General features: G+C 42.0%; 1 protein-coding gene across 3 annotated transcripts in view; it reads left to right on the top strand.

Moving 5' to 3' along the window:
• The first annotated feature begins 65 nt into the window (after window positions 1–65).
• Window positions 66–26,935, top strand: part of ube4b (ubiquitination factor E4B, UFD2 homolog (S. cerevisiae)) — a 77,773-nt gene continuing 50,903 nt past the window's right edge. For 2 of the 3 annotated variants that reach the window (XM_068016953.1, XM_068016951.1), the window contains exons 1-2: window positions 66–310; window positions 19,477–19,657. In XM_068016953.1, the coding sequence (XP_067873054.1) occupies window positions 287–310; window positions 19,477–19,657 (205 nt within the window). In that variant the 5' untranslated portion in view covers window positions 66–286. The remainder of the gene's footprint in view (window positions 311–19,476; window positions 19,658–26,935) is intronic. The other variant, XM_068016952.1, reaches the window with a different exon arrangement.

Here is a 26,935-nt window from a genome sequence, read left to right as displayed (position 1 = left end):
TAGTGTCGAGGGCGCGCGGCCGCTGATTGGCTGTTGCTGGCGAGTCTGCGCCGCGTCACCTGATCGATTCAAAATGGCGCCGGTGTTGTTTTGATGAATAAGAGACTTTGTGTCAGAGGCAGGTTTTTTTAACAGAGGGAAAAAGAATAGGTTGGAGAAAGGAGGGCATTTTCCCTTCCTTTGACTAGAAGCAGCGTTTATTTATGTTTATTGAAAGAGTTTGTGACAAACTATGCACTTTTGCTGAAGAAGTAAGATTTTAAAAAAGGAATAATATACTGAAAGAATGGAAGAACTTAGTGCTGATGAGGTGAGGAGAGTCCTTGTGTTTTCAGCAATGTCCTGTTTCTCATCTGTTCAACGTTTAGATTATTTTGTTTTAACGAAACGTACTTTTTATTTGATTTAAGTATTAAAAAACAGAACACATTGCCTGTCCTTTTGTTGTTGAAAGCCACCAGCATCATTGAAGTCGACATCTGTAGGCCATTCTTGCCTATTTTATGATTTAAGGGTTTATAAAAATCTTTTTCAATTTTGCTTTGTAGCTTTCTGTTCAGTAATTTGTACGATAACTTGTTTATGAACAGGGAAACTGCAAAAATAAGTGCTCTTTAGAAGTGGATAAGATATTGTTTTTGAATGTAAATAACTGATTTCTGTTTCTCTGTATTTGTGTAGGTTTTTTTAAAAAAAAGAAAAATCCAATTCTAAGAAACACTTCCTGAAACCTGCATTTTGTGTGCACTCAAAACTAATTTATTCATTTCTTGCAGTTTTTAAAAACTAATGGTACTTTTTGGTTTTTGGCCTGAAGCTGTAGGCCTCTACATTTCTTTCAGGGAGTGGGGAGAGGAGGAGAAAGGAGTACAATAGAGATCTTTATCAATTAGGAATTGGTTATATGTGCGAATCGTTTGATTTTGATAAACTAGCATTCTCTATGAAAATAATTATATTCTAAATGAACAGAAAATTATTGGATAGTTTTCCAGTTCATCATTCTAATTTCAAAAAATAGTTACTTTTAGCAACAAATCGATATTAGTGAATATTAAATTGGTTTTATTTTGGAAATAGCTTGGCACATTGAAAGCTTGGGATTTTATTTTTATGTTGTCTGAAGAAAGTGAAAGTGTTAATTTGTGACCATAACAGCATGTAACAATTGCCATATTTGACCACAATAAGTACTTGTGTTATGTTCTTGTGTTTGATAATGTATGTAGTTTTAACCAGTTTTTACTGCTTTGACAGTTGCTATTTTAGTAACTATTTTTGCTTAAAGAACCGAACGTTCTTTTTGAAACAGACAACTTGCATCCATCTCTCAATATTTGTTTCTAACCTGTGATGAATCTTCAGAAGTTCTGAAATCTCTGACTTTACAAAACTGAACTGGCTGAGAAGATCAGTTCAAGCTAACAAATGCAACAGACATTGCAGTAGGACTAATTGTTGTCATTCGTGAGGAAAATCTTGCAAGATCTTGAGCAACTAATTTTTGAATTATTACAGAAGTCCACCCCATACTTGTACAGGACGTTGTGGTCGTTTTTTTCCTCTATCTTTTCTTTCTCTGATTCCTTCCTCTGCTTATAACACTGACGGAAAGTGTTTGTGTCTCACTCACCCATATTTAACATCACCTTTTGTTAGAGCTACAGTGACTGATTTCCAAGATGGGTTGTTCTTACTAAGGAAAATAGGTTAAACTTAAGTAATTTAGTTCTCTTGTATACATCACTTACCAGCAAGTCTGTTGTCCCATTCATCCATGTCAAAATCCTGCTCCTGAAGCCACCTGTAAAATTGTAATTGGTTATACTTGAACTGGAAAACTCCTTGATCTGTTATTGTATCTTTTGAGTTTAATCACAGTCATGTTCAGCTTTACTTGTCACTGTACCGCATCAAAGTTACAGAGAAAAATTTCATAACTTCGAGTCTTGGAAATTATTGCATACCTTATTGATACTGAAAGATACAGTCCTCACAGATTTAATGGCAATACTATTTACTTACCATCTTAAACTTATGAGATGTAATAACTTTCTCAAAACCTCTTCTTTCCAGTTAATACTACAAATGTACTTGCTTTAAACTTTTAGCTAATTTGCAGAATTTATTTTTAAGATCCAAGTAATCTTTTCCCTCCTTTTTTGAGTTCTCCGCCCCACCCCAGTTTTACTGCCCACTACGGATTTATAGTTTTTGCTGTAGCTGTTCGTGTAGCTCAAGGAAGCATTTCTTACTGTTCAGTCTCTACTGAGTAGCAAATGATCTTTCACTAGGCCTGGCTGGCTGGACTGATTTCTGGCTGCGACTCTCCTTTCAAGCAGCACCGTTACTTTAGAAATTTTGATCGCTTAAACTGTTTAAAAGAGAATTAAAATGTTTTTTATTTGCAGTCACTTGAACCTCAGTTATTTGTAAATGTTCTGTCTGGATCAGTATACTTCAGGTATTATAGTTCTATAGGAACAGTGAAAAGTGCTGCTCTCACTATATTTGTCTCATTCATTCATTTTTGCACAAGCAATTTCTCCGAAGGAGCTTGAACTTTCCAGTCCTTTCTCTGTGGTTGTCATATGATCTGGGATAACTTGGTGTGTTAAGGACAATGTCATTCCACAGTCTAGAGTGAAAACAAATCCCCTCATGCATCCAAGCCTCTTCTAATTTGCCCATGGTAGTTGGAAATTTAACACCAAGACCCAGTGAAATTTCCAGCTGCAGTCCCAGATTCCAATCAGACCTATTTTAGGTAACTTTTTGCAGGCAGTATTAACATTAATTTACTAATTGTATCAGTAAAAAATAAAAAACTATTTACTGATAAGTGTTCTAGTTATTTAAACTCACCTCAGTGAAGAAAGATGGCAAGTAAAAAAAAAAAACTGATGTACATTTTGAGCAATTTGGCTGGTTTTCTGATATTGACTGGTAATTTTGGAGGAAAATTAACTTGCTCAGATTTCTCCTGCATGCTTATTCTATGTTGATAGTTACTGACTGAATTGCCTTTGAGTTCTCATTTCACCCAAATACTCTGGTTCATGTTTACTGAATTACCAGTTAAGTTGCCAACCACACTACATTAGATGCAAAATGGGTAATTATAGAGAATTGAACTTGGGAGCATTTTAGCCAGCAACATGCATTGATTAAGTTGTATCCTGTGCTTTTTGAGAAGGAATAGTTTAAACTAGAAACCAAAGCCTACCCTCTGTAATTAGTAAAATTACAGGTATGCAAGAAATATGTACACACAACACAATCTAACTTGTATATTCTGTAACCTTGTCTTTTTATCCCAATTTATAAAATGTTGTGCTTCTGACTAGAATGTTCCAACGACAATGTGCCTGAGAGAATTGAGGGCAAAAATAAGGGAACAAAGTAATAATGTAAATGTACTGAAATGTAGAAAAGAAAAATTTATACAATAGCAAGAACTTGTATTTATATAGTGTCTTAAACATAGGAAAATGTCCAAGGCTCCTCAGAGGCATAATGAAAGAAAAATTGACACAGCCTAAGAAGGAAATATTTGGAGGGATGACAGAAAGATTGGCTAAAGAGTTGTGTTTTAAGGAGAGTCTGAAAGGAGGAGATAGAGGTTGGGGAGCAGAGGGGGTTTAGGGACAGAATTCCAGAGCATAGGAGGTTGAAAGCACAGCTGCCAGTATTGGGGTGAAGGGAGGGAAGGATGCATAAAAGGCTGGAGTTCTGTAGAGCTGGAGAAAGTGATGGTGAGGAGTGAGGTCATGAAGGGATTTAAGCACGAGGATGAATCAATCATATAGCACAGAAGGAGGCCGTCATGCCTAGTAGGCTCTTTGAAAGAGGTATCTAATAAGTCTCTCTCTCTCTTTCTCCGTAACCTTGCAGATGTTTCCTTTTCAAGTATAATATAAATCCACTTCCCTTTTGAAAGTTACTATTGAATCCACTTCCACCACTCTTTCAGGTAGCGTATTCTAGATCCTAACTTGCTTTGTTTTTTAAAATAAATTTCCTCATATCTCCCCTGGATTTTTTGCCAATTACCTTAAATCTGCATCTTCTGACCCTCTTGCTAGTGGAAACAGAGTAAATGGAGAGAAACTATCAAAACCCCATATAATTTTGAACACCTCTATTAAATCATCCTTAGTTTTCTTTAAGGAGAACAATTCTAGCTTCTCTTGTGTCTCCACATAACTGAATTCCCTTATCTTTGGCACCCTCACCAAGGACTTGACATCCTTTTTTTTTTAAAAGTGTGATGCCCAGAATTGGACTCATACTCTAGCATGAGGTCTAAACAGTGATTTGTAAAGGTTTGCCATCACTTCTTTGCTTTTGTACTCTGTGTCTCTATTTTTGAAGTCAAGGTTCCCAAATGCTTTTTTAACAGCTTTGTCAACTTGTCCTACCACCTTCAAAGTATGTGAACCCATAGATTTCTTTGTTCCTGCATCCCCTTTAAAATTGCACCATTTAGATTTTACAGCATCATCTCAGGTTTCCTTCCAAAAAGACATCACAATTCTCTGCATTAAATTTCATCAGTCTGTGCATGTCTTCTAGAAGTCTGCTATTATCCTCCTCACTATTCGTTATATTTCCAAGCTCTGTCATCCTTAAAATTTGAAATTATACCCTCTATATCCAAGTCCAGGCCATTAATATTTATCAAAATGAACAGCGGCCCCAATACTGGCTCCTGAGGGACACCAGATGGGAATTGTAATTTGGGGGGGGCGGGGGCCAGAATCCGATAGAGGTCAGCAAGGATGAGAATAATAGGTGAGTGGGACTTGGTCAGGATAGTATATGGGCAGCAGAATTTTGGATGAGCTGAATTTTACAGAGCCTAGATGGGATGCCAGCCAAGAGACCATTGTGATTGTCAAGTCTGGAGGTGACAAAGGCATAGATGAGAGTTTTAGCCTTGAACATGAGCCAGGTTCTCGCAGCAGATTGTCTACCTCTATTCCTACCTCAACCAATGTTACACTGGTGCAATTAGGCAGTCTTTGTGGTGGAGAGGATATTGGGTCAGACTCCAAGGCTGTAAATCAGCTTCAATGGGTGGCCGTCGCTGGAAGGGATCAGTGGCAAGTCCGAGTTTACGGCGGGGGCCAAAAATGATGGCTTTAGTTTGACTAGATTTTGACAGCGCATTGCACTTGAGAGCTGGGTCCATGAGCATATATATGCAACTTGATCCCATGTTTTTTCATTTTGTTTGTGGGATGGGGGCATTGCTCGCAAGACCAGCATTTATTGCCCATCCCTAATTGACCTTGAGAAGATGGTGGTGAGCCACTGTCTTGAACTGCTGCTATGCATGTGGTTAGGTATAGACAGTGCTGTTAGGGTGATATCATCCTCACCTATTTGTTGCCCCTTGGTAATATCATCAAGGGCAGCAAATAGGTGAGGACAGGAGGGGCTAAGGGGAACTTGGTTAAGGTGTGGGGTGAGAAGAGTTGTCTTTGCTGGAGATACTCTGACCATGCTCAGATAGGATAGAGTATAAAAAAGTGAGAGCTGAACAATGGGGGAGAAGCTTTGGAGGAAAATGATGGGGTCGACTATTTTAAAGGTTGTGCAGAGGACGAGGAGGGAATTGCACAATACTCGCAGAGAATGGAAGTCACTTTTGGCTTTAACCAGGACTGTTTCAGTGCTGTGGCAGGGGCAGAAATCTGACTGGAAAAATTCAAATATGGTGAGAAAAATCAAACCAGAAATGCTGAGAAAAAGTGGGCAAATTGGCTCTGGTGTATGTCTGAGGGATAGTAGTTGTTTTCTGTCTATTGCTGATAAATGGTAAAATAATGGTTATCTTTATCTGTGTGGGATAACCCAAACCTTTTTCATGGCCTCGGTTTATTAGTTGCTGGATTCAGAACTTGCATGGAGTTTCTTTACCTTTACTCTGTAAATAGTGTGATTTATAGCTCGTTGATTTCTTAGCTTCTTACCGGCTTAATGAGCCGAGCTAGACAATGAGAATAACTTTACATTTATATGGTGCTTTTAAACTGAGAAAAACATGTTCCAAACACCCTTCTTGAAGGTTGTGGATATGGATCCACAAGTGCTGATCACTTTCCAGTACCTCACCCAGATAGCCATCCTTTTGTGCACATCTAGATGGAGAGTTTTAGTTTAGTTTAGAGATACAGCACTGAAACAGGCCCTTCGGCCCACCGAGTCTGTGCCGACCATCAACCACCCATTTATACTAATCCTACACTAATCCCATATTCCTACCACATCCCCACCTGTCCCTATATTTCCCTACCACCTACCTATACTAGGGGCAATTTATAATGGCCAATTTACCTATCAACCTGCAAGTCTTTGGCATGTGGGAGGAAACCGGAGCACCCGGAGGAAACCCACGCAGACACAGGGAGAACTTGCAAACTCCACACAGGCAGTACCCAGAATTGAACCCGGGTCGCTGGAGCTGTGAGGCTGCGGTGCTAACCACTGCGCCACTGTGCCGCCACTGTGATAGGCTATTTGCCCACAAAGGTCATTACAAGTAAATCCACCTCTGCTCTCATTTGATGTCAACACATGCATACTTTCCATCAGGGCCCACTGGATAGCGAACAGGAGCAGAAACCCTAGCTGACTGTTTATTACTCTCACCAAGACCAATTACAGTGGCCTAACTGCCATTCTAAGATCAACTAGCTCAATGTAGACAGGGACTTTGTCTTTGTAACTCTGTCCCACACTGGGCATTGCATGAATTAACTGAGCTTTGGAGAGTTGCTCTTTGTTTTTTATTCAAAGTTTAAAAAAAAAAGCTGTATGCTTTGTTTATTTCTCATTGTTTTATAAAACCTATACGGTGACTTATAAAAGAGCTGTTTATTTTAAAAGAACTGAGATATGGAAAAACTTGAATTAAATATAGTAAAATGTATGTTGTGATAGGCTACTCCTGATAGCTTTTAATGGATAAATGCACCACAAAGTAGTTCTGAGCCATGTAGCTTCAGAATGTCTCAAGTTAATTCTGTGGTCTCTTGAGTAAGCTGACCTTGTACACTGGAGCAGTGGGACATTACAATTAGATCACTTTCTGAGCTAGGGAGGGGGACAATTGGGCACAGTTCCCATTGCTGATCACAAGTGGTATCAACTGTGGATATTGGGCAGGGATATGACTGAACATTCGTGTGATGCCTGATTTAGCCATACAGCCTGCAGCATTTTTTTGTCTGCTTCCACATGCTAAGGAGACTTGGGCAAGGTACTGGAGGACAGCACCTTCAGGAGAAAGGGTTAAGGGAGAAAATTTGGTTGTGCAAATGAACTGGTGCAGTCTCTTGCAACACTGCATCTTGATATTATTGATCAGGATGTGTTTAAACAATTCAATTTTTAGTTTTTAAAAATTTGTTTCATGGGATGTGGGCATTGCCCGCAAGGCCAGCATTTGTTGCCCATCCCTAATTGTCCTTGAGAAGGTGTTGGTGAGCCGTTTTCTTGAACCACTGCAGTCCATCTGGTGTGGGTACACCCACAGTGCTGTTAGGGAAGGCGTTCCAGGATTTTGATCCTGTGACAGTGAAGGAATGGCGATATATTTCCGAGTTGGTCTGGTGTGTGGCTTGGAGGAGAACTTGCAAATGGTAGTGTTACCAACTGTCTGCTTCCCTTGTCCTTCTACAGGGAAGTGGTTGCGGGTTTGGGAGTTGCTGCAGTCCATCTTATATATGGTACACACTGTTGCCACTGTGTGTTGGTGGTGGAGGGAGTGAATGTTTACGGAGGTAGATGGTGTGATCAAGAGGGCTGCTTTGTCCTCGATGGTGTTGAGCTTCTTGAGTGTTGTTGGAGCTGCACCCATCCAGGCAAGTGGAGAGTATTCCACCACCCTCCTGACTTGTGCCTTGTAGATGGTGGACAGGCTTTGTGTAGTTGGGAGGTGTGTTACTTGCTGCAGAACTCCCTGCCTCTGACCTGCTATTGCAGCTACTGTATTTATGTGGCTGGTCCAGTTCAGTTTCTTGTCAATGGTAGCCTCTAGGATGTTGAGGATTGGGGATTCAGTGGTAATGTTGTTGAATGTCAAGGGGAGATGATTAGATTCTCTCTTATTGGAGATGGTCATTGCCTGGCACTTGTGTGGAGTGAGTATTACTTACCACTTATCAGCCCAAGCCTGAATGTTGTCCAAGTCTGGTTGCATATGGACACGGACTGCTTCAGTATATGAGGAGTTGCGAATGGTGCTGAACATTATGCAATCATCAGAGAACATTCCCACTTCTGACCTTATGATGGAGGGAAGGTCATTGATAAAGTAACTGAAGATGGTTGGGCCTAGGACACTACCCTGAGGAACTCGTGCAACAATATCCTGAGGCTGAGATAAATGTCTTCCAACAACCACAATTATCTTCCTTTGTGCTAGGTATGACACTAACCAGTGGAGAGTTTTTCCCCCTGATTCCCATCGACTTCAATTTGGCAGAGCTGCTTGATGCCACACTTGGTCACATGCTGCCTTGATATCAAAGGTCATCACTTTCGCCTCACCTGTTGAGTTCAGCTCTTTTGTCCATGTTTGGACCAATGCTGTAATGAGGTCGGGAGCCGAGTGGCCCTGGCGGAAATCAAACTGAGCATCGGTGAGCAGGTTATTGCTGTTTAAGTGACACTTGATAGCGCTGTTGACACCTTCCATCACTTTGCTGGTGATCGAGAGTAGACGATGGGGCGGTAATTGGTCGGATTGGATTTGTCCTGTTTTTTTTTTTGAGAACAGGACATACCTGGACAAAATTCTGCATTGTCAGGTAGATGCCAGTGTTGTAGCTGTACTGGAACAACTTCGCTAAGGGCACAGCTAGTTCTGCAGCACGAGTCTTTAGTACTACAGCTGGGATGTTGTCAGGACTCCATAACTTCTGCAGTATCCAGTGCCTTCAGCCGTTTCTTGATATATGGAGTGGATCGAATTGTCTGAAGACTGGCATCTGTGATGCTGGGGACCTCGGAGGAGGCTGTGATGGTTCATCCATTTGGCATTTCTGGCTGAAGTTGGTTGCAAATGCTTCAGCCTTTTTTTTGCACTAATGTGCTGGTCTCCTCCATCATTGAGGATGGGGATATTTGTAGAGCCTCTCCTGGTTAGTTGTTGAATTGTCCACCACCATTCACAACTGGTTCTTCCCCTGTTCCTTAGTTTCGCTCCCTCAAAGCACAACAGGTGAGCTGAGACCTGAGTTCAGATCTTGTTCTCAGCTCATGTTGAGACTGCGGCTTTTCCTAGGAGACTTTTTTTATTGGATGGCATAACAGGTGCAGCTCGAGGTAGCTGTGATGAGGACAGATGCTGTGCAAAATTGACCGTGGTCATTGCTGAATGTGCAAAGGCTTCCCATAGTCTAAGGTATCCTAGTAACTCTGGAGAGCAAGTGATTGTAAATTTGGATTTGAACTTCTGTATCTAAGGGACATAAAACTTTTTTTTTCTCCCAAAGGCCCTTGAGTTCATTCAATTGAGTAGACCAACAAGATCGTGGGTTTGATTACTAATTTGTGGTGGTAGCTGATCTCTGCTGACTGGCAATTGGGTGTGCAGTTTACCTAATCTAGTTAGGAAGGAGAAATCGTCCTGGGTTCCAGTTGCTGATTGCTATCCACAAAGCCCTGATAGATGTGCTTTGCTGGAAACGTGGAGGTGAAGTCGAGGCGACAGAGGGTGTGCAGAAACCTCCAAACTATTCATCTACCCGATCCTTCAAGCGCCACATACCCTTCCTGTGGCAGTCTGCAGATCTCGCATTGGATTTATCAGCCATCTGAGAACCCATTGAACTGGAGTGCTAGCAAGTCATCCCTAATCCCGAGGGACTGCCGAAGACATTCTTCCAGCAGGGATTTTGAGTTGGGGCCTTACATATTTTGTCAGTATTAAGTCAGGTTTACTTTGTTTTGTATATTTTGCAAATGTCAAAAATGTGTTGTACTACTTCCTTTCAGCCAGTGTAACCTGTTTGGACATTATATGACATGGTATTGCCTTTAGGCTTTGATGCAGTGATTACAGATTACTGTTAATGAAAGCTTGAGAACTAATTGGGCCCAGCAGCAGCTTTGGTAATCTCTCAATTTGAGTGGAAGCTAAATTTAACTGAAATAAACTGAATCTTGAATACTGATGTCTAAAAATAGATGATTCCTTTTAATAAAATAACTTGCTGGCTTTTGCCTTGCTTCTCTGCTGAGGATTTATGTGAACCAATCATTGTTCTTCTTTCCCCAACACAATTTAGATTTGGATCTTGTACTGTAGTTGTGACCTGTGCATCTTCAAGAGACTGCTTTTAAGCTTTTGTGATTATCACAAATATTAGACAAGGAGCAAATGAGTTGACAACAGCTGTGAGACTATACTGTGCAAGGAAATCTTCTGTGATTTTAATTTTGTGAATTGCCATCTATGATCTTAATTGAGAAGAACATGGGTTTTTCAATATCCCTCGAAAATAAAAATGTATTGGCCTTTATTTTCAACCCTGTCCTTCCGATTTCCCTTCCTTCCCCCCCCCCCCCCCCCCCCCCCCCCACCCCAAAGAAGGACAGGAAAGGTAGATCTTGAGATCTTAAAATCTTGAGAAATCAAAATCCAGCTTTCAGCCCTCATTCCTACTTAAGAATCAGAAGTTGTGGCCCAATGCTGTCATTGGCTCTACAATGTGGAATTAACGGCAAGCTAGGGGGAATCCCGCACTGGCTGCTTCTGGCCAGCAGAACCACAGAGAGGAGCCGAATGGCCAGAAGAGGCCAAGATAAATGTCAAAAATGTTCTTCTCCTTAAACTCTTTGTGGTACAAGAGAAGCAGGAGAGCTCAGCCCAGAACACTCTTCTCTTCCCCCTGTCCTCCCCATCATCCCATCCCCCAGTGTGAATCAGTGAATACTTGTTTTTGCTCTGAGTTATGCCCTGTAACTCTCAAGTGTCCCTCATGTCTCTTCCTCAGATTTATATGTGTGGTAATGTGTGGAGTCATTCTGGGCGAAACATTAAAATAAAAGCAAAATACTGCAGATGCTGGAAATCTAAAATAAAACCAGAAGAGTGCTAGAAATACTCAGCATGTCTGGCAGCATCTGTGGAGAGAGAAGCAAAGTTACCATTTCAGGTCAGTGACCTTTCATCAGAACATTGGGTGAAACATTAAGCAAGTTGGGTTGCTTATTGTAAATAAGTTCCAGAACCCCTCCTTCAAATTTGATAGTTCATGAAAAAGGTCCGATGCTTTTGACTGTGTGTGAGGTAATTCAATCATCTTGCTTTTCATAACTCTTGTACTACTGGAGTGGCTTCACTAGGGTTGCCACTGCCATCTATCACCATTTTGTAAAGATGGTGAAGCACCTCACTGAGAGGAAACCAGCACTAACAATTAAGACTAGGATATGAATTGGACCCCTCTCCACTGTGGGAGAGGAGCATTCCTGAGCTAGAGATTCCCTGAACTGGGAATAAAGTAAACAGGAAACCAATCTAAAATATTAATATGTTTGAAATATTGAGAGCATGTGACTTTCGTGACTGGCATAACTGAATGTTAAAACTGTCAGGAAGCAGAGAGAATGCTGCTGTTGACATTTGTGTACCTTTCCACCACCACTTATCTACTTTCAGATGAGAGCAGTAAGTTTTTAGCTTGGCATTGACGTGTTTGCTGAGATGTCAGCTTTTCTGTTTTGTTCTGTATTTCCTGACTTTAATTATACTGCAGGATGTTGTGGTAAAGATATTCTTAAACGTGTTGTATGTGATGCATATTTATTTTTATAAATACAATGCTCATTTTGTAAGATAATTGAAATTACAGAAGACTCTTCAGCCCATTGTGCCTGTGCTCCCTTTAACTGGAGCTATCTACTCTAATCCCAATTCCTTTTTCAAATGTTCATTCAACTTGATTTTAGATTTTTATAAATTGCATGTTCTACTAGCGGCATGAAAAAATCCTAACTTCCTCACATTCCCTACAGTGACGATTCTTACCGATTTGCTGTTTATACTATCTGGTTTTGAAAGCTATCTTTTTGATCTCAATCATCTTTTTCATAAATCTTTTCATTGCCCTTTTCATGGTTGTAAGATTCACATAATGAGATATGCAGAATTGCATGGAGTATTCAATATTTTGTGCAATTTTAACATGTATTCTTCCTCACAATTTGCCATGTCTATAATTTGGCATTAGGGGTAATCTTTGATACAATTCTACCTGTGTCTATTTCCAAATTATTTATGATAAATAGAAAGCAAAGTAAGATATAACATAGCTCCCTAAGGCACCCTATTGTCTACATCTTGCCAGTCCAAATTTGAATATTTCTTGCTGCTGGTCTGTTTTATTTATTTAGAGATACAGCACTGAAACAGGCCCTTCGGCCCACCGAGTCTGTGCTGACCAACAACCACCCCATTTATACTAACCCTACAGCAATCCCATATTCCCTACCACCTCCCTACACTAGGGGCAATTTACAATGGCCAATTTACCTATCACCTGCAAGTCTTTGGCGGTGGGAGGAAACCGGAGCACCCGGCGAAAACCCACGCGGTCACAGGGAGAACTTGCAAACTCCGCACAGGCAGTACCCAGAATTGAACCCGGGTCCCTGGAGCTGTGAGGCTGTGGTGCTAACCACTGTACCGTTCTGCCATTTTGTTTTCCCTCAAATTATTTATTTTAGGCTAGGACCCCTTTTATCCTTCTGGAATTAGCTAATTTCCAAACCACTATTTTCAAAGTGTTTGTCTGCCTTCAGTTCATTTCCTTGTCCTTAATTACCCAGAAGCAAATCCAGCACTGCATCCTCCATGTTGGCCATGCAACATACTGATTACAAAAATAGCCCTGGATGCATTCTAAGAGCCTCTCTTCATTCAATCACTAACTTTTGTTATAGAACAGCATACTTTCTGTAGTTAAGGTCCCCGTTGTTACTACTGAAGCATAATTTGCCTACAAATCTCATCTCATTCTTGATTTCTTTACCACTATTTTGTGGTCTCAGAATCACGGAATTCTTAGTGCAGAAGGAGGCCATTCGGCCCATCATGTCCGCACCTGCTCTCTGAAAGACCAATTCACTTAGTGCCATTCTCCCGTCTTCTCCCGGGAACCCTGCATATTCTTCCTTCTCATATAACTAATTCCCTTTTGAATGCTTCCCAAATGTACTCCCAATATTGTAAAATAGTCATTATTTTTTCATTACAACATCACCAAAACATTATATGGTCGTTATTAGATTGCTGTTTGTGGGACCTTGCTGTGTTCAAAATGCTCCCACATTTCCTACATTGTAATGACTGCATTTCAAAATTACTTCATTGACTATAAAGCACTTTGGGGAAGTCCTGAGGTTGTGAAAAATGCTATTTGGATGCAAGTTTTTTTTTCACTAATAATAAAATGTCCCTTCATTCCAATTAGAGACTCTAGCTCCCAATGTTCTAAATCATTGCACATTCATATTTGACCAATGCAATTCTGATCCATTTATATTCCTCAGTTTGTTTTTCTCTTTCTTTGTTCCTGTTTCCTTCAGTATCCTCTTTAACTCCTCTCCTATTTGTTCTAAGGTATGTTCCTAAGCTTTTTGCTTTAATGTGACTCTTTTTAGCGAATGTTGAAATGGAAAAAATTGATCATGTTTAAACTCATCTAACCCACAGACAATAGCATCCCACAGTTTAAAAAGCTTAATTTTTCATTTTATTTTTTTTTGGAAAATGTTTTGTGTCTCAGACTGTTGAGGGATGCAAACATTGCAAAGCAGCTTGTGGAAAGACATTTTAGTGAGTGCAGTTTTCTATTGTAATCAATAGGAAATGGAGTTGAGATGAGTTTGCAATTGCATCGATTGTGTCCTGTGTAGATGTGTTTTGGTAGAATAAGTTTATTTGGCCAATGTATTTCAAGAAATGGAATACTGCCTCCTTGAAATTAGATGTAAGAAAGTAATTTTACACAGCAATAATAATGAGTAGAGAAAAACTTGAGTAGTGTATAACATCATTTGCATGCTGAGATTAAATTAAAGCCTTGAAATTTCCATTTATATTATATATTACCTTTGTGAACTTTTTTATTCTGCACTTGTATTGACCATAATTGGTAAATATTGAGCTTAAAACCACTTTCGTCGGTCCCTGCCACAAAAATGCCTTTCCTAGCCACGGACTTCTTCCCTCTTCCTGAACGCTGTTTGAAGCTGAGCCAAATCATTCACCACGGAGGAGTCCTATTAGACCTTCTAACACCCTATCTCCTCCATCACCAAGACCATCAACTTCCATTTCCGTAAACACAGCCTGTCTCCATTCCTGCTTCAGCTCAATTGCTGATGAAACCCTCACCATGCCTTTGCTACCAAAGACTCAACTATTCTAATACCCTCCTAGCCAGTCTCCCCTCTTACACCCTCTGTAAACTTGAGCTCATTCAAAACTCTGCTGCCCATATCCTAACTCGCACCAAGTCCTTTTCATCTTTCACCCGTCTGCTTGCTGACCTACATTAGCTTCCAATCCAGCAACATCTCCATTTCAGAATTCTCATCCCTGTTTTCAAATCCCTCCAAGGTCTCTGCTCTCCCTATCTCTAACCTACTGCAGCCTGACAACTCTTTGATCTCTGCACTCATCCAATTCTGACCTGTTGAGCATTCCCAGTTTTCATAGTTCCACCATTGGTGGTTGTGCTGTCAGCTGCTGAGGCCCTAAACTCTGCAGTTCTCTCCCTAGACCTCTCTGCCTCTTGACTTCGCTGTCCTCCTTTAAGGTGATACTTAAAACCTACTTCTTGACCAAGCTTTTGGTCATCTGCCCTCGTACTCCCTTGCGTGTCTCCATAATCCAATTTTATTTGATAACATTCCTGTGAAGTGCCTTGGGGCATGTTACTATATCAAAAGCGCTATGTAACTGGTGGTGTAATGTACATATATCAGTAAGTTGTTGTAGTAGTGTGAAGTTTGATTTGTTTGCTGCATGCCTTTGGTGCATGGTGACGTTCAGTAGAAGGGGGATTTATTATCCAAGATGTCATTACTGCAGGTTTAACATGAAATAATCTGCGGTTGATTACTGTGAACCTTTCTACCATGTGTGCTGTGTGTGTGTCTGACTTGTTTTGGCAACCAGACAGGTCATTCAGCAATGAAGACAGAAAGTGCTGGAAATACACAGGTCTGGCAGTATCTGTGGAGAGAGAAACAGAGTTGACGTTTCTGGTCTGTGACCTTTCATCAAAACTATGAATTATGAAGTAGTTCAGGAGTCCCCTGGGGTCCCGCTTGCAAATCAGTATTCCATTTTGGAGGCTGATGAGGCTGGTTCCTCCAGGGAGTGCAGACGGAGCTGAGCTTCTGGCACCACAAGCAGCCTGTCAGCACAGGAAGGGGGAAAGAGAGGAAGAGCAATAGTAATAGGGGATTCTGTAGTCAGGGGAACAGATAGGCGCTACTGTGGCCGTCAACGTGACTCCAGAATGGTGTGTTGCCTCCCTGGTGCCAGGGTCTGGGATGTCACTGAACGGCTGCAGGGCATCCTGAAGGGGGAGGGTGATAAGGCAGAGGTCATGGTACATGTTGGTACCAATGCCATAGGTAGAAAGAGGGGTGAGGTCTTGCATCAAGAATTCAGGGAGTTAGGCAGCAGACTAAAAAGCAGGACCTCTCGGGTTCTAATCTCTGGATTACTCCCAGTGCCACGTGCTAGCGAGTATAGAAATAGGAGAATAGCGCAGATGAATGCGTGGTTTAAGAGTTGGTGCAGGAGGGAGTGTTTTAGATTCCTGGACCACTGGGACCGTTTCTGGGGAAGGTGGGACCTGTACAAGCAGGACGGTCTACATCTGAACCAGAGGGGGACTAACATCCTTGCTGGCTGGTTTGCTAGTGCTGTTGGGAGGAGTTTAAACTAATTTGGCAGGGGGAGGGGATGCAGATTCCTAGCAGAATACGGACACAGCTAAACACAGGAAAGCAAACAAGTCAGAGGGAATACAACGGAAGTAAGTTTCAAGGGAGTAAGACCAGGATGGATGGCCTCTACTTTAATGCCAGGAGTATTACAGGTAAAACGGATGAGTTAAGGGCAAGGATTGATACGTGGAATTGTGATATATTAGCCATCACGGAGACATGGTTGAGGGAGGGGCAGGATTGGCAGCTCAATATCCCAGGATATAGAATCTTCAGGCGGGACAGAGGAGAGGGCATTGCAATATTAGTTAAGGAGTCAGTTACTACAGTAAGGAGAGATGATATCTTGGAGGGGGCATCAAATAAAGCTTTATGGGTAGAGTTTAGGAATAAAAAAGGGATAGCCACATTGCTAGGTGTTTATTATAGACCCCCAGATAGTCAGCAGGAAATTGAGGAGCAAATATGTGCGCAATTTACAGAGGTGTGTAAAAATAATAGGGTATTTATATTAGCTGATTTCAACTTTCCCAACATTAATTGGGATAGTCATCGTGTTAAGGGCTTGGATGGAGTGGAGTTCTTAAAATGTATACAGCAGAACCTTTTAGCTCCATATGTAGAGGGAGGGTACAGTGCTGGACCTAATTCTGGGGAATGAAGCCGGACAGGTGGTTGATGTGTTGGTGGGGGAGCATTTTGGTGATAGCGACCACAACATGGTACAATTTAAGCTTGTTATGGAGAAAGAAATAGACAAGTTGCAAAAAAAAGGTTTTGCATTGGGGGAGAGCGAATTTTAGTAAAATAAGGCAGGATCTGGCCAAGGTAGATTGGAAAGAGTTACTTGTCGGGAAATCTACAGAAGAGCAGTGGGGGGCATTCAAAAAGGAAATGGGGAGGGTACAGGCCCAACATGTTCCCTCTAGGGTAATAGGTAGGAGCAACAAGCCCAGAGAACCATGGATGACCAGAAACATTCAGGGTACGATGAGAAGGAAAAGAGAGGCTTTTAGCAAATACAAGGAGAGCAAATCAACGGAAGCATTAGTGGAGTACAGAAAGTGTAGAATGGAGTCTAAGAAAGCAATTAGGAGAGCAAAGAGGGGATATGAGAAAGCTCTGGCTGGTAAAAGTAGGGAATATCCCAAGATATTCTATAAGTATATCAATGGGAAGAGGATAACCAGGGAAAGAGTAGGACCCATTAGGGACCAAGGGGGAAATCTGTGGGTGGTGCCAGAGGACATTGGTAGGGTATTGAATGAATACTTCACATCTGTCTTCACCCAAGAGAATGAGGATGTAGATATGGAACTCAGAGAGAGAGAGAGACTGTGAGGTTCTTGAGCAAATTATCACAGGGAGAGACAAGGTATTGGAGGTTTTGGCAGGCTTAAAAGTGGACAGATCTCCAGGTCTGGACAAATTAGATTAGATTAGAGATACAGCACTGAAACAGGCCCTTCGGCCCACCGAGTCTGTGCCAAACATCAACCACCCATTTATACTAATCCTACACTAATCCCATATTCCCAACAAACATCCCCACCTATCCCTATATTTCCCTACCACCTACCTATACTGGTGACAATTTATAATGGCCAATTTACCTATCAACCTGCAAGTCTTTTGGCTTGTGGGAGGAAACCGGAGCACCCGGAGAAAACCCACGCAGACACAGGGAGAACTTGCAAACTCCACACAGGCAGTACCCGGAATCGAACCCGGGTCCCTGGAGCTGTGAGGCTGCGGTGCTAACCACTGCGCCACTGTGCCGCCCAAGGATGCTGTGTGGCCCAGGATGCTGTGGGAGGCGAGGGTGGAGATTGCAGGGGCTCTGACCCTAATTTTTAATTCCTGTCTGGCCACGGGGGAGGTGCCAGAGGACTGGAGAACTGCTAATGTGGTCCCACTATTTAAGAAAGATTGTAGAGGTAAGCCAGGGAACTATAGACCAGTGAGTCTCACGTCAGTGGTAAGGAAACTATTGGAGAAAATTCTGAAGGAGAGAATCTATCTCCACTTGGAGAGGCAAAATTTGATTAGGAATAGTCAGCATAGCTTTGTCAGAGGGAAGTCATGCCTAACAAATTTGGTTGAATTTTTTGAGCATGTGACCAGGTGTGTAGATGAGGGTAGTGCAGTTGATGTAGTTTACATGGATTTCAGCAAAGCCTTTAACAAGGTCCCACATGGGAGACTTATCAAGATAGCAAATTCACATAGGATAAAGGGTAACTTGATAAGGTGGATTCAAAATTGGCTTAGCTGTAGGAGACAGAGAGTGATGACAGATGGTTGTTTTAGTGACTGGAAGCCAGTATCCAGTGGCGTACCACAGGGATCATTGCTGGGTCCTCTATTGTTTGTCGTTTATATAAACAACATAGATGACTATGTGGGGGGTAGGATCAGTAAGGTCGCGGGTGACACAAAGATTGGCCGAGTGGTTAACAGTGAGGTTGAGTGTCTTGGGTTACAGGAAGATATAGACGGGATGGTCAAATGGGCAGAAAAGTGGCAGATGGAGTTTAACCCTGAAAAGTGTGAGGTGATGCACTTTGGAAGGAGTAACGTGACACAGAAGTATTCAATGAATGGCCTGACACTGGGAAGTTCCGAGGGACAAAGGGACCTTGGCGTGTTTGTCCATAGATCTCTGAAGACAGAAGGGCAGGTTAATAGGGTGGTGAAAAAGGCATATGGGACACTTGCCTTTATCAATTGAGGCATAGATTTCAAAAGCAGGAGGGTCATGTTGGAGTTGTATAGAACTTTGGTAAGGCCACAGCTGGAGTACTGTGTGCAATTCTGGTTGCCACATTATAGGAAGGATGTGATTGCACTGGAGGGGGTGCAGAGGCGATTCACCAGGATGGTGCCTGGGATGGAACATTTAAGCTATGAAGAGAGGTTGGATAGGCTTGGGTTGTTTTCGCTGGAGCAGAGAAGACTGAGGGGTGACCTGATCGAGGTGTACATGATTATGAGGGGCGTGGACAGGGAGCAGCTGTTCCCCTTAGTTGAAGGGTCAGTTGCGAGGGGACACAAGTTTAAGGTGAGGGGCAGGAGGTTTAAAGGGGATTTGAGGAAGAAATATTTTATCCAGAGGGTGGTAACGGTCTGGAATGCACTGCCTGGGAGGGTGGTAGAGGTGGGTTGCCTCTATGCACGTCATAACATTCAAGGCTATGGGCCAAGTGCTGGCAAATGGGATTAGGTAGACAGGTCAGGTGTCTTTAATGCATCGGTGCAGACTCGATGAGCCTCTTCACTGTATTATGTAATTCTGTGAAATGTTAACTGTTTCTCTCTTCACAGATGCTGCCAGACCTGCTGTTATTTCCAGCACTTTGTCTTTATTTCAGATTTCTAGCATCTGCAGTATTTTGCTTTTGGACCATTCAGCAAGCTCTGTAGTATGTCAAAGCCGTTGGATACACCGGTGTCACTTTTTGAGCAGTAACATTTTCTCCCCTTGGAATGCAGATTCGTAGAAGACGCCTTGCACGGCTTGCTGGTGGACTGACTTCACAACCCACCACTCCACTTACCTCCCCACAGCGAGAAAACCCACCAGGTGTGTCTGCAGCAACTCCAGGCATATCTCAAAATATGGGCCTAAGCGTACAGAGTGTGACTCCTGCCACATCTCCTATTGGAGCAACAGGTATGGGAGAGTGAGATAGCTGCAACTGGTTGAACTAAATCGTAGCAATCTCAAATTTTGCTTGCAGGGTTTTGTCTTAGGATGTTGATTATTTTAAAAATAATATGACGTGGTAATGTGTTTTCTTTACTTCAAGGTTGTAAGCAGAAGGTTTACTGCGGTAGTCAGGTTTGTGGTCAAATTGTAAGCTTTCCTTCTGTTGGTCCAGATTGATCTAGGAGATATGTCTGAAAACCATACCATATTTAGTATTTTACTGGATTACTGTCCTCAGTACCTTGCTCTACGGCAGCGAGGCCTGGGCAACGTATGCCAGCCAAGAGCGACGTCTCAATTCATTCCATCTTCGCTGCCTTCGGAGAATACTTGGCATCAGGTGGCAGGACTATATCTCCAACACAGAAGTCCTTGAAGCAACCAACACCCCCAGCTTATACACACTACTGAGTCAGCGGCGCTTGAGATGGCTTGGCCATGTGAGCCGCATGGAAGATGGCAGGATCCCCAAAGACACATTGTACAGTGAGCTCGCCACTGGTATCAGACCCACCGGCCGTCCATGTCTCCGCTATAAAGACGTCTGCAAACGCGACATGAAATCGTGTGACATTGATCACAAGTCGTGGGAGTCAGTTGCCAGCATTCGCCAGAGCTGGTGGGCAGCCACAAAGACAGGGCTAAATTGTGGCGAGTCGAAGAGACTTAGTAGTTGGCAGGAAAAAAGACAGAGGCGCAAGGGGAGAGCCAACTGTGCAACAGCCCCGACAAACAAATTTCTCTGCAGCACCTGTGGAAGAGCCTGTCACTCCAGAATTGGCCTTTATGGCCACTCCAGGCGCTGCTTCACAAACCACTGACCACCTCCAGGCGCGTATCCATTGTCTCTCGAGATAAGGAGGCCCAAAAGAAAGAACTGGATTATAGTGAGTTTGTAGGGGAACCTGGAGAGTTTCAAAAATAGATTATAGAAAACCCCTAGTGAACAAGTTTTAAAAATAATTGAGGTAGTACATGGGCAGAAGGGTTTTCCATTGCACAGATGTGTTTTTGAAATATTTCTGCTTTCTAATAATATCTGTACTTTGTGTCACCCCTGCTTTCATTCTTTGCGTTTTCATTAAAATAGTTTAGTTTTCTGTATATACATTGAAACCTGATGGGCACTCTCAAAGGCACAAGCACTTATTGACAGTCCCAAATAACTTGCATTGTAAAAAAAAATAAATGAATACCGGAGGCACTGAAACCACAGACACTCGCAAATTACGAACAACGGGAAACCTTAAATGCCGCAAACCCTTTACAGCTTAAAACATAGGCGTAGCCTAATGGCGCACTTTGAAATCTTCAAAATGCACACTGTAATCTGAGTCTGAAGATCATGATGACCAATGGATGTTACCGGATTGCTTTTTGCTCATATTGATATCCGCTGTTTGAATTTCCCTCTCCCTGCCCCTGCAGCCGCTGTCCTTATAGATATCCAGGGTTTGTATTCCCTTCACAGACCCCACACCCCACCCCACTCCTGCCCTTGCAGCTGCTGTCCCTACGTACAGTGACAATTTTCTTTCGTAGATGCCCTTTTCAAAATGGTCAGCTGTCTATGGATGTCCATAATTCAGAGGTTTCATTGTATTTTAATTAATTTGCTCTTTGGTCTTAAATCCTTTCTCCATCCCTTTTAGATTTATAAGTCAAAAAATTAGATGAATTTTCACCCAAGTTTATAGTTATTTGTACTAGTTTTAGTAGGCAGGATTTTTTTTTCCTCTAAAAGGAGGGCTGCTGAGAACTTAAAACAAATTGTTAGGTGAACCCATAATCAGCCGAGTTTTGAGGTGTAAAGATCATGATGTAAGTTGGTTTTGTATTGTGCAGTGTCTTGGCTGTGTTACCTAGCATGTAGGACCTGCACAGCTGACTGCAACTGGGTCGTAAAGTTATTGTGATTTGTTGAGGCCAATGTCTGGAAACAGCTTAAAAACAGGACTTTAAAAAAAAATCCCAAAGAAATAGAAATAAATTCAAAATGTGCGTTGTGAAATGCTGCCATTTTTGACTGAGTGAGCAGGCCAACTCTACTGTGGAACCAATTTTGTCTTGTGTTGAAGCTGAGGTTTGAATCATTCTAGTAGTTCAGATTATCCTATAACCCAGCCAATGCAGTTTTGTTCTTTTTAAGCTGGCCTCAAAGGAAAACGCAAGCCACACTCTGTGTGTCTTTTCAAATAGTAGTGACATTTGATACAGTAGCTAAAATGGTATTCATGAAATTGGGTAAAAAAAAAAGTATTTGTTTGGTCAAGGAGCCAGTAGGATTGCTAAATTGACATTTGTCGGTAAAATATGAGCTATCAATTTTAGTTTAATCTATTTGGACTCTTGCTTTCTTCATTAGAGCAAAATGTCCATATTAAACCATGGGGTGCTCAGACTTAGTTTTTTGCTTGTGGTGCCTTGCATGGCAGGTTCTGTGTCTGATGGTTCTGCTATAGGGTGGGCACTCAGTGGATCGTAAATACCTGCCCCTATAAAGAGGCAAAATTGGAAGAGGAAAGTGCCCCAGGTTGCTTAATTTAATTTTGGTAAAATGTCCTGGCTTGATTTGGGGCAATCTTGGTTGTTGAAATGCATAATGCTGTTGCCTTGACTAATTGATTTGGTATCTCTAGATATCTTGTTTTATAGGAACAGATCCTAAGCACCAGGCAGTGGGATTTCTGATTGAAGTTTCTTCTATGCTGTGAATTGTGGGAAAATCTCTCCCCTAGATTTTGAACAGTTTTAAATAAGATTTCCAATATTTGACTGGAATTCCAGTAATCATTTTTTTGGAATGAAAATTCTCAATATCTTAATGTGGGACTCGTTGGCTGTCTCTGCTGTCCAGTTGCTTAGGTGATATCAAGTCCTGGATGAGCAAGAATTTCCTTTAACTCAAAGACTGAATCCATTCTGTTCATATATCAAAAACCTCACACATTAAGCCTTGATTCTATCCCCTCTGTGGCAGCTTGTTCTGGTTGAACTGAATAGTGTGCCCTGCATGTCCTATTAAACTCAGTAGAACCTAATTTGCTATATCCAAACCACCACCAGGGTCATAGAGTTATACAGCACGGAAAGCAGACCCTTTGGCCCATCATGTCTGTGCCGGCCATCAAGCACCTATCTATTCTAATCCCATTTATCAGTGCTTGACCCGTAGCCTTCAAGTGCTCATCTAAATACTACTTAAATGTTGTGAGGGTACCTGCCTATACCAGCCCTTCAGGCAGTGTGTTCCAGATTCCAACCACCCTCTGGGTGAAAATTCTTTTCCTCAAATCCCCTCTAAACCTTCTACCCCTTACCTTAAATCTATGCCCCTGGTTATTGACACCTCTGCTAAGGGAAAAAGCTTCTTCCTATCTATGCCCCTCATAATTTTGTATACCTCAATCAGGTCCCCCCTCAGCCTTCTCTGCTCTAAGGAAAACAACCCTAGCCTGTCCAGTCTCTCTTCATAGCTGAAATACTCCAGCCCAGGCAACATCCTGGTGAATCTCCTCTGTACCCTCTCCAGTGCAATCACATCCTTCCTATAGTGTGGTGACCAGAACTGTACACAGTACTCCAGCTGAGGATCATCTGTTTCCTCTTCAATACTGTCCACATCTGTTGAAATCCTTATCCATACCTTCATCACCTCTCAACTGGGAGGCTTAAACAGTGCAAGATTATCTCCTGGAGGTGGTTTTGCAGCACCTCTTGGCTACAGTGCAATCAAAGGTGATTCCTGCATCACATTACACATGTCTGAAATTGTCTTAGACTAAACTTGTAATATATTAGCACAGTCAGTTAAAATGATTAAAGCAAGAAATTCTTCCAATAGAGGAGGAACATTTGAACTCCATTAATTGCAGGGAAACATTGTGGTGCACGTAGTAGAGCATGAAAGAACTAGAGAAAATTTGGTTCGCTGCAGAATAACTTGGGACGACGCAAGTGTGGAAAGTCTCAACTTTAACCATTTTTTCAAAGTGATTAAGCAGCTTCTAAACCTCTGCATACTGCTTGAATTTATTCAAACATTCTTAATTTGTAATAAAATAAAAAGTGGCCTTTAACCAGATGGATACTGAAGACTTTGTTACTCTTCGTTCTTTCTGCAGTTCACTAAAGGAACTGTACAGTGCAGATATTGCTCAGAGGTTCTGTTTCGAATACTTGGAACATTGTATTAAAACCATCAATTCTTCCTTTATCCTGTATATTTTATTTTTTTCCCTCAACAGCTTACTTTCCTGATCCATCTTGTCACAAAATATCATCTTCAATTGAAGAAAGAGCACATATTAGATCCTTTCATATTTGTAGGGCATCCCAAAATGTGTCTCAGCCAATGAATTACGCTTGAAGTGCGGCCACTGTTACTTGACAAATGTGGCAGCTGAATACAGCATGCAAGATCACACAGATACCAATGAGCTAAATGATCAATTAATCTGTTTTGGTAGCATTGGTTAAGAGATGAATGTTGCCTATGACATAAAGACAACTTCTTTCAGTAATGCCGTGGGATCTTTTATGTCTTCTTCTTTTGGGCCTCCTTATCTCGAGAGATAATGGATACGCGCCTGGAGGTGGTCAGTGGTTTGTGAAGCAGCGCCTGGAGTGGCTATAAAGGCCAATTCTGGAGTGACAGGCTCTTCCACAGGTGCTGCAGAGAAATTTGTTTGTCGGGGCTGTTGCACAGTTGGCTCTCCCCTTGCGCCTCTGTCTTTTTTCCTGCCAACTACTAAGTCTCTTCGACTCGCCACAATTTAGCCCTGTCTTTATGGCTGCCCGCCAGCTCTGGCGAATGCTGGCAACTGACTCCCACGACTTGTGATCAATGTCACACGATTTCATGTCGCGTTTGCAGACGTCTTTATAGCGGAGACATGGACGGCCGGTGGGTCTGATACCAGTGGCGAGCTCGCTGTACAATGTGTCTTTGGGGATCCTGCCATCTTCCATGCGGCTCACATGGCCAAGCCATCTCAAGCACCGCTGACTCAGTAGTGTGTATAAGCTGGGGGTGTTGGCCGCTTCAAGGACTTCTGTGTTGGAGATATAGTCCTGCCACCTGATGCCAAGTATTCTCCGAAGGCAGCGAAGATGGAATGAATTGAGACGTCGCTCTTGGCTGGCATACGTTGTCCAGGCCTCACTGCCGTAGAGCAAGGTACTGAGGACACAGGCCTGATACACTCGGACTTTTGTGTTCCGTGTCAGTGCGCCATTTTCCCACACTCTCTTGGCCAGTCTGGACATAGCAGTGGAAGCCTTACCCATGCGCTTGTTGATTTCTGCATCTAGAGACAGGTTACTGGTGATAGTTGTCTACTCAGCAGGCAAGTGGGACCTCAGTTTAACGTTTGTCTGAAAGGCAGCACTGCATTGATGTGCCAGCCTACATGATGTGTTAAAATACTGGAGTGGGCCTTGAACCTATATATAACCTTCTGAATCCTAAGCAACAGTGCTGCTATTGAAACAAACTGACACCAAGAAGTATGTAGTGGGTCAAACACAAAGTATGCAATGGGGTTTTGGATTTTACTAAGCTTCAGTAATATGATGGAAACAGTCTTTCTGATCCATAGCTACATTGTCACTTGTTATACTGACATCAGTATATTTGTGTGATCCTTCTAACTTGTCACCTCCAGTAGTTTCCATCGCTGCTGCCATCTGTGACAGGTTAGTAAATCTTAATCATTCATCTAAGTATTATACAGTAAGTTTGACAGGACAAGTGTTTCAATAATTGTACTGCATTCAAAGTTCAAATGGCAATGCATGAAATTTTTGTGCCCACTGTTTCGTTTTGCTGAAAACCTCGTGACAACATTAATTTCTGGCAATTTGTTAGACTTGTCTTCATAATGATACTCTGGAGCGTGTCCATTGTAACTTTTAGCAGCTGTTCATTAAATGTCCAATGCACGCATGCTGATGTATCTGGGGGTTTTGGAGTTTTTAGATTAGATTAGATATACAGCACTGAAACAGGCCCTTCGGCCCACCGAGTCTGTGCCGAACATCAACCACCCATTTATACTAATCCTACACTAATCCCATATTCCTACCAAACATCCCCACCTGTCCCTATATTTCCCTACCTATACTAGGGGCAATTTATAATGGCCAATTTACCTATCAACCTGCAAGTCTTTTGGCTTGTGGGAGGAAACCGGAGCACCCGGAGAAAACCCACGCAGACACAGGGAGAACTTGCAAACTCCACACAGGCAGTACCCGGAATTGAACCCGGGTCCCTGGAGCTGTGAGGCTGCGGTGCTAACCACTGCGCCACTTGTGTACCTGAACCTGTTTACAAGATGGAAATTCCCTTCCTAAATTTGATCTTCAAGATGTATCGGATTACTTGTGTCTTAAGGGTCTGGCAAAAGCTGAGCAGTTCAAGAATGAGTAATCCTTTGAGATGCGCTGCTAGTTGAATTTTATGGCAAATTATTAGTTTGATATTCCAAAGTTGGTAGCGGATTGAGCTCTAAACTGAAGGATGGAACTCTGGGTGGAGGAATTGTCTCCTAATGCTGTGTGTTCTTTCAAATTCTTTTATGGAGATGGCATTATCCCAACCAATCCTGGAAATATTTTTTCCTTTTGAAAACTTGTTTGAAAGAAATGCTCAAAGCAGAAATATTTTGAACCTCCATTATGCAACAACTGAATTAATGTTTGCAGCAATTTCAAAAATGTATAATTTTTCATTAAAATGTAAGATGCCTTTGTCATTACCATTACTAAACTCGTTATCAAATTATGTTTTAAACTTGTGCATTATATATCCAGTATTCATACTTTCATTAAGGTCATTTGTATCCCACTTTGCCATTGATCACCTGGATGAGCCAGCTTATTCAGTACAATTCCTGCTTGTGCCTTCACACTGTATGGTTATGTTACTTCATTGCCCTATGCAGTTTATCTGGGAAGGGCAAATGTCTAGTTAGACCACAGCAGGTCAAAGATGGTATTCTGACCACTCAGGACAAAGCCCCCAATCAAAATATGATTCTGATCACGGTGGGAGCACAGTTCAGTCCCATCGCTTCATAGTTCACATCATATTTCTTTAAGCTTTCCAAATTGGGGAAAAAAGCTCCAGCCAAATTGAACAATCGAGTAACCCCCGAATGAAGCGAACCAAACCAGGTATCTTTAGATATCAACAAATTATTTATTAAAACTAAAATCTTAAACGCTACTAAGATGAAT

This window comes from Heterodontus francisci, chromosome 37 (genome assembly GCF_036365525.1).
Source record: "Heterodontus francisci isolate sHetFra1 chromosome 37, sHetFra1.hap1, whole genome shotgun sequence".
Taxonomy (NCBI): domain Eukaryota; kingdom Metazoa; phylum Chordata; class Chondrichthyes; order Heterodontiformes; family Heterodontidae; genus Heterodontus; species Heterodontus francisci.
This window is presented reverse-complemented; position numbering and strand designations above follow the sequence as displayed.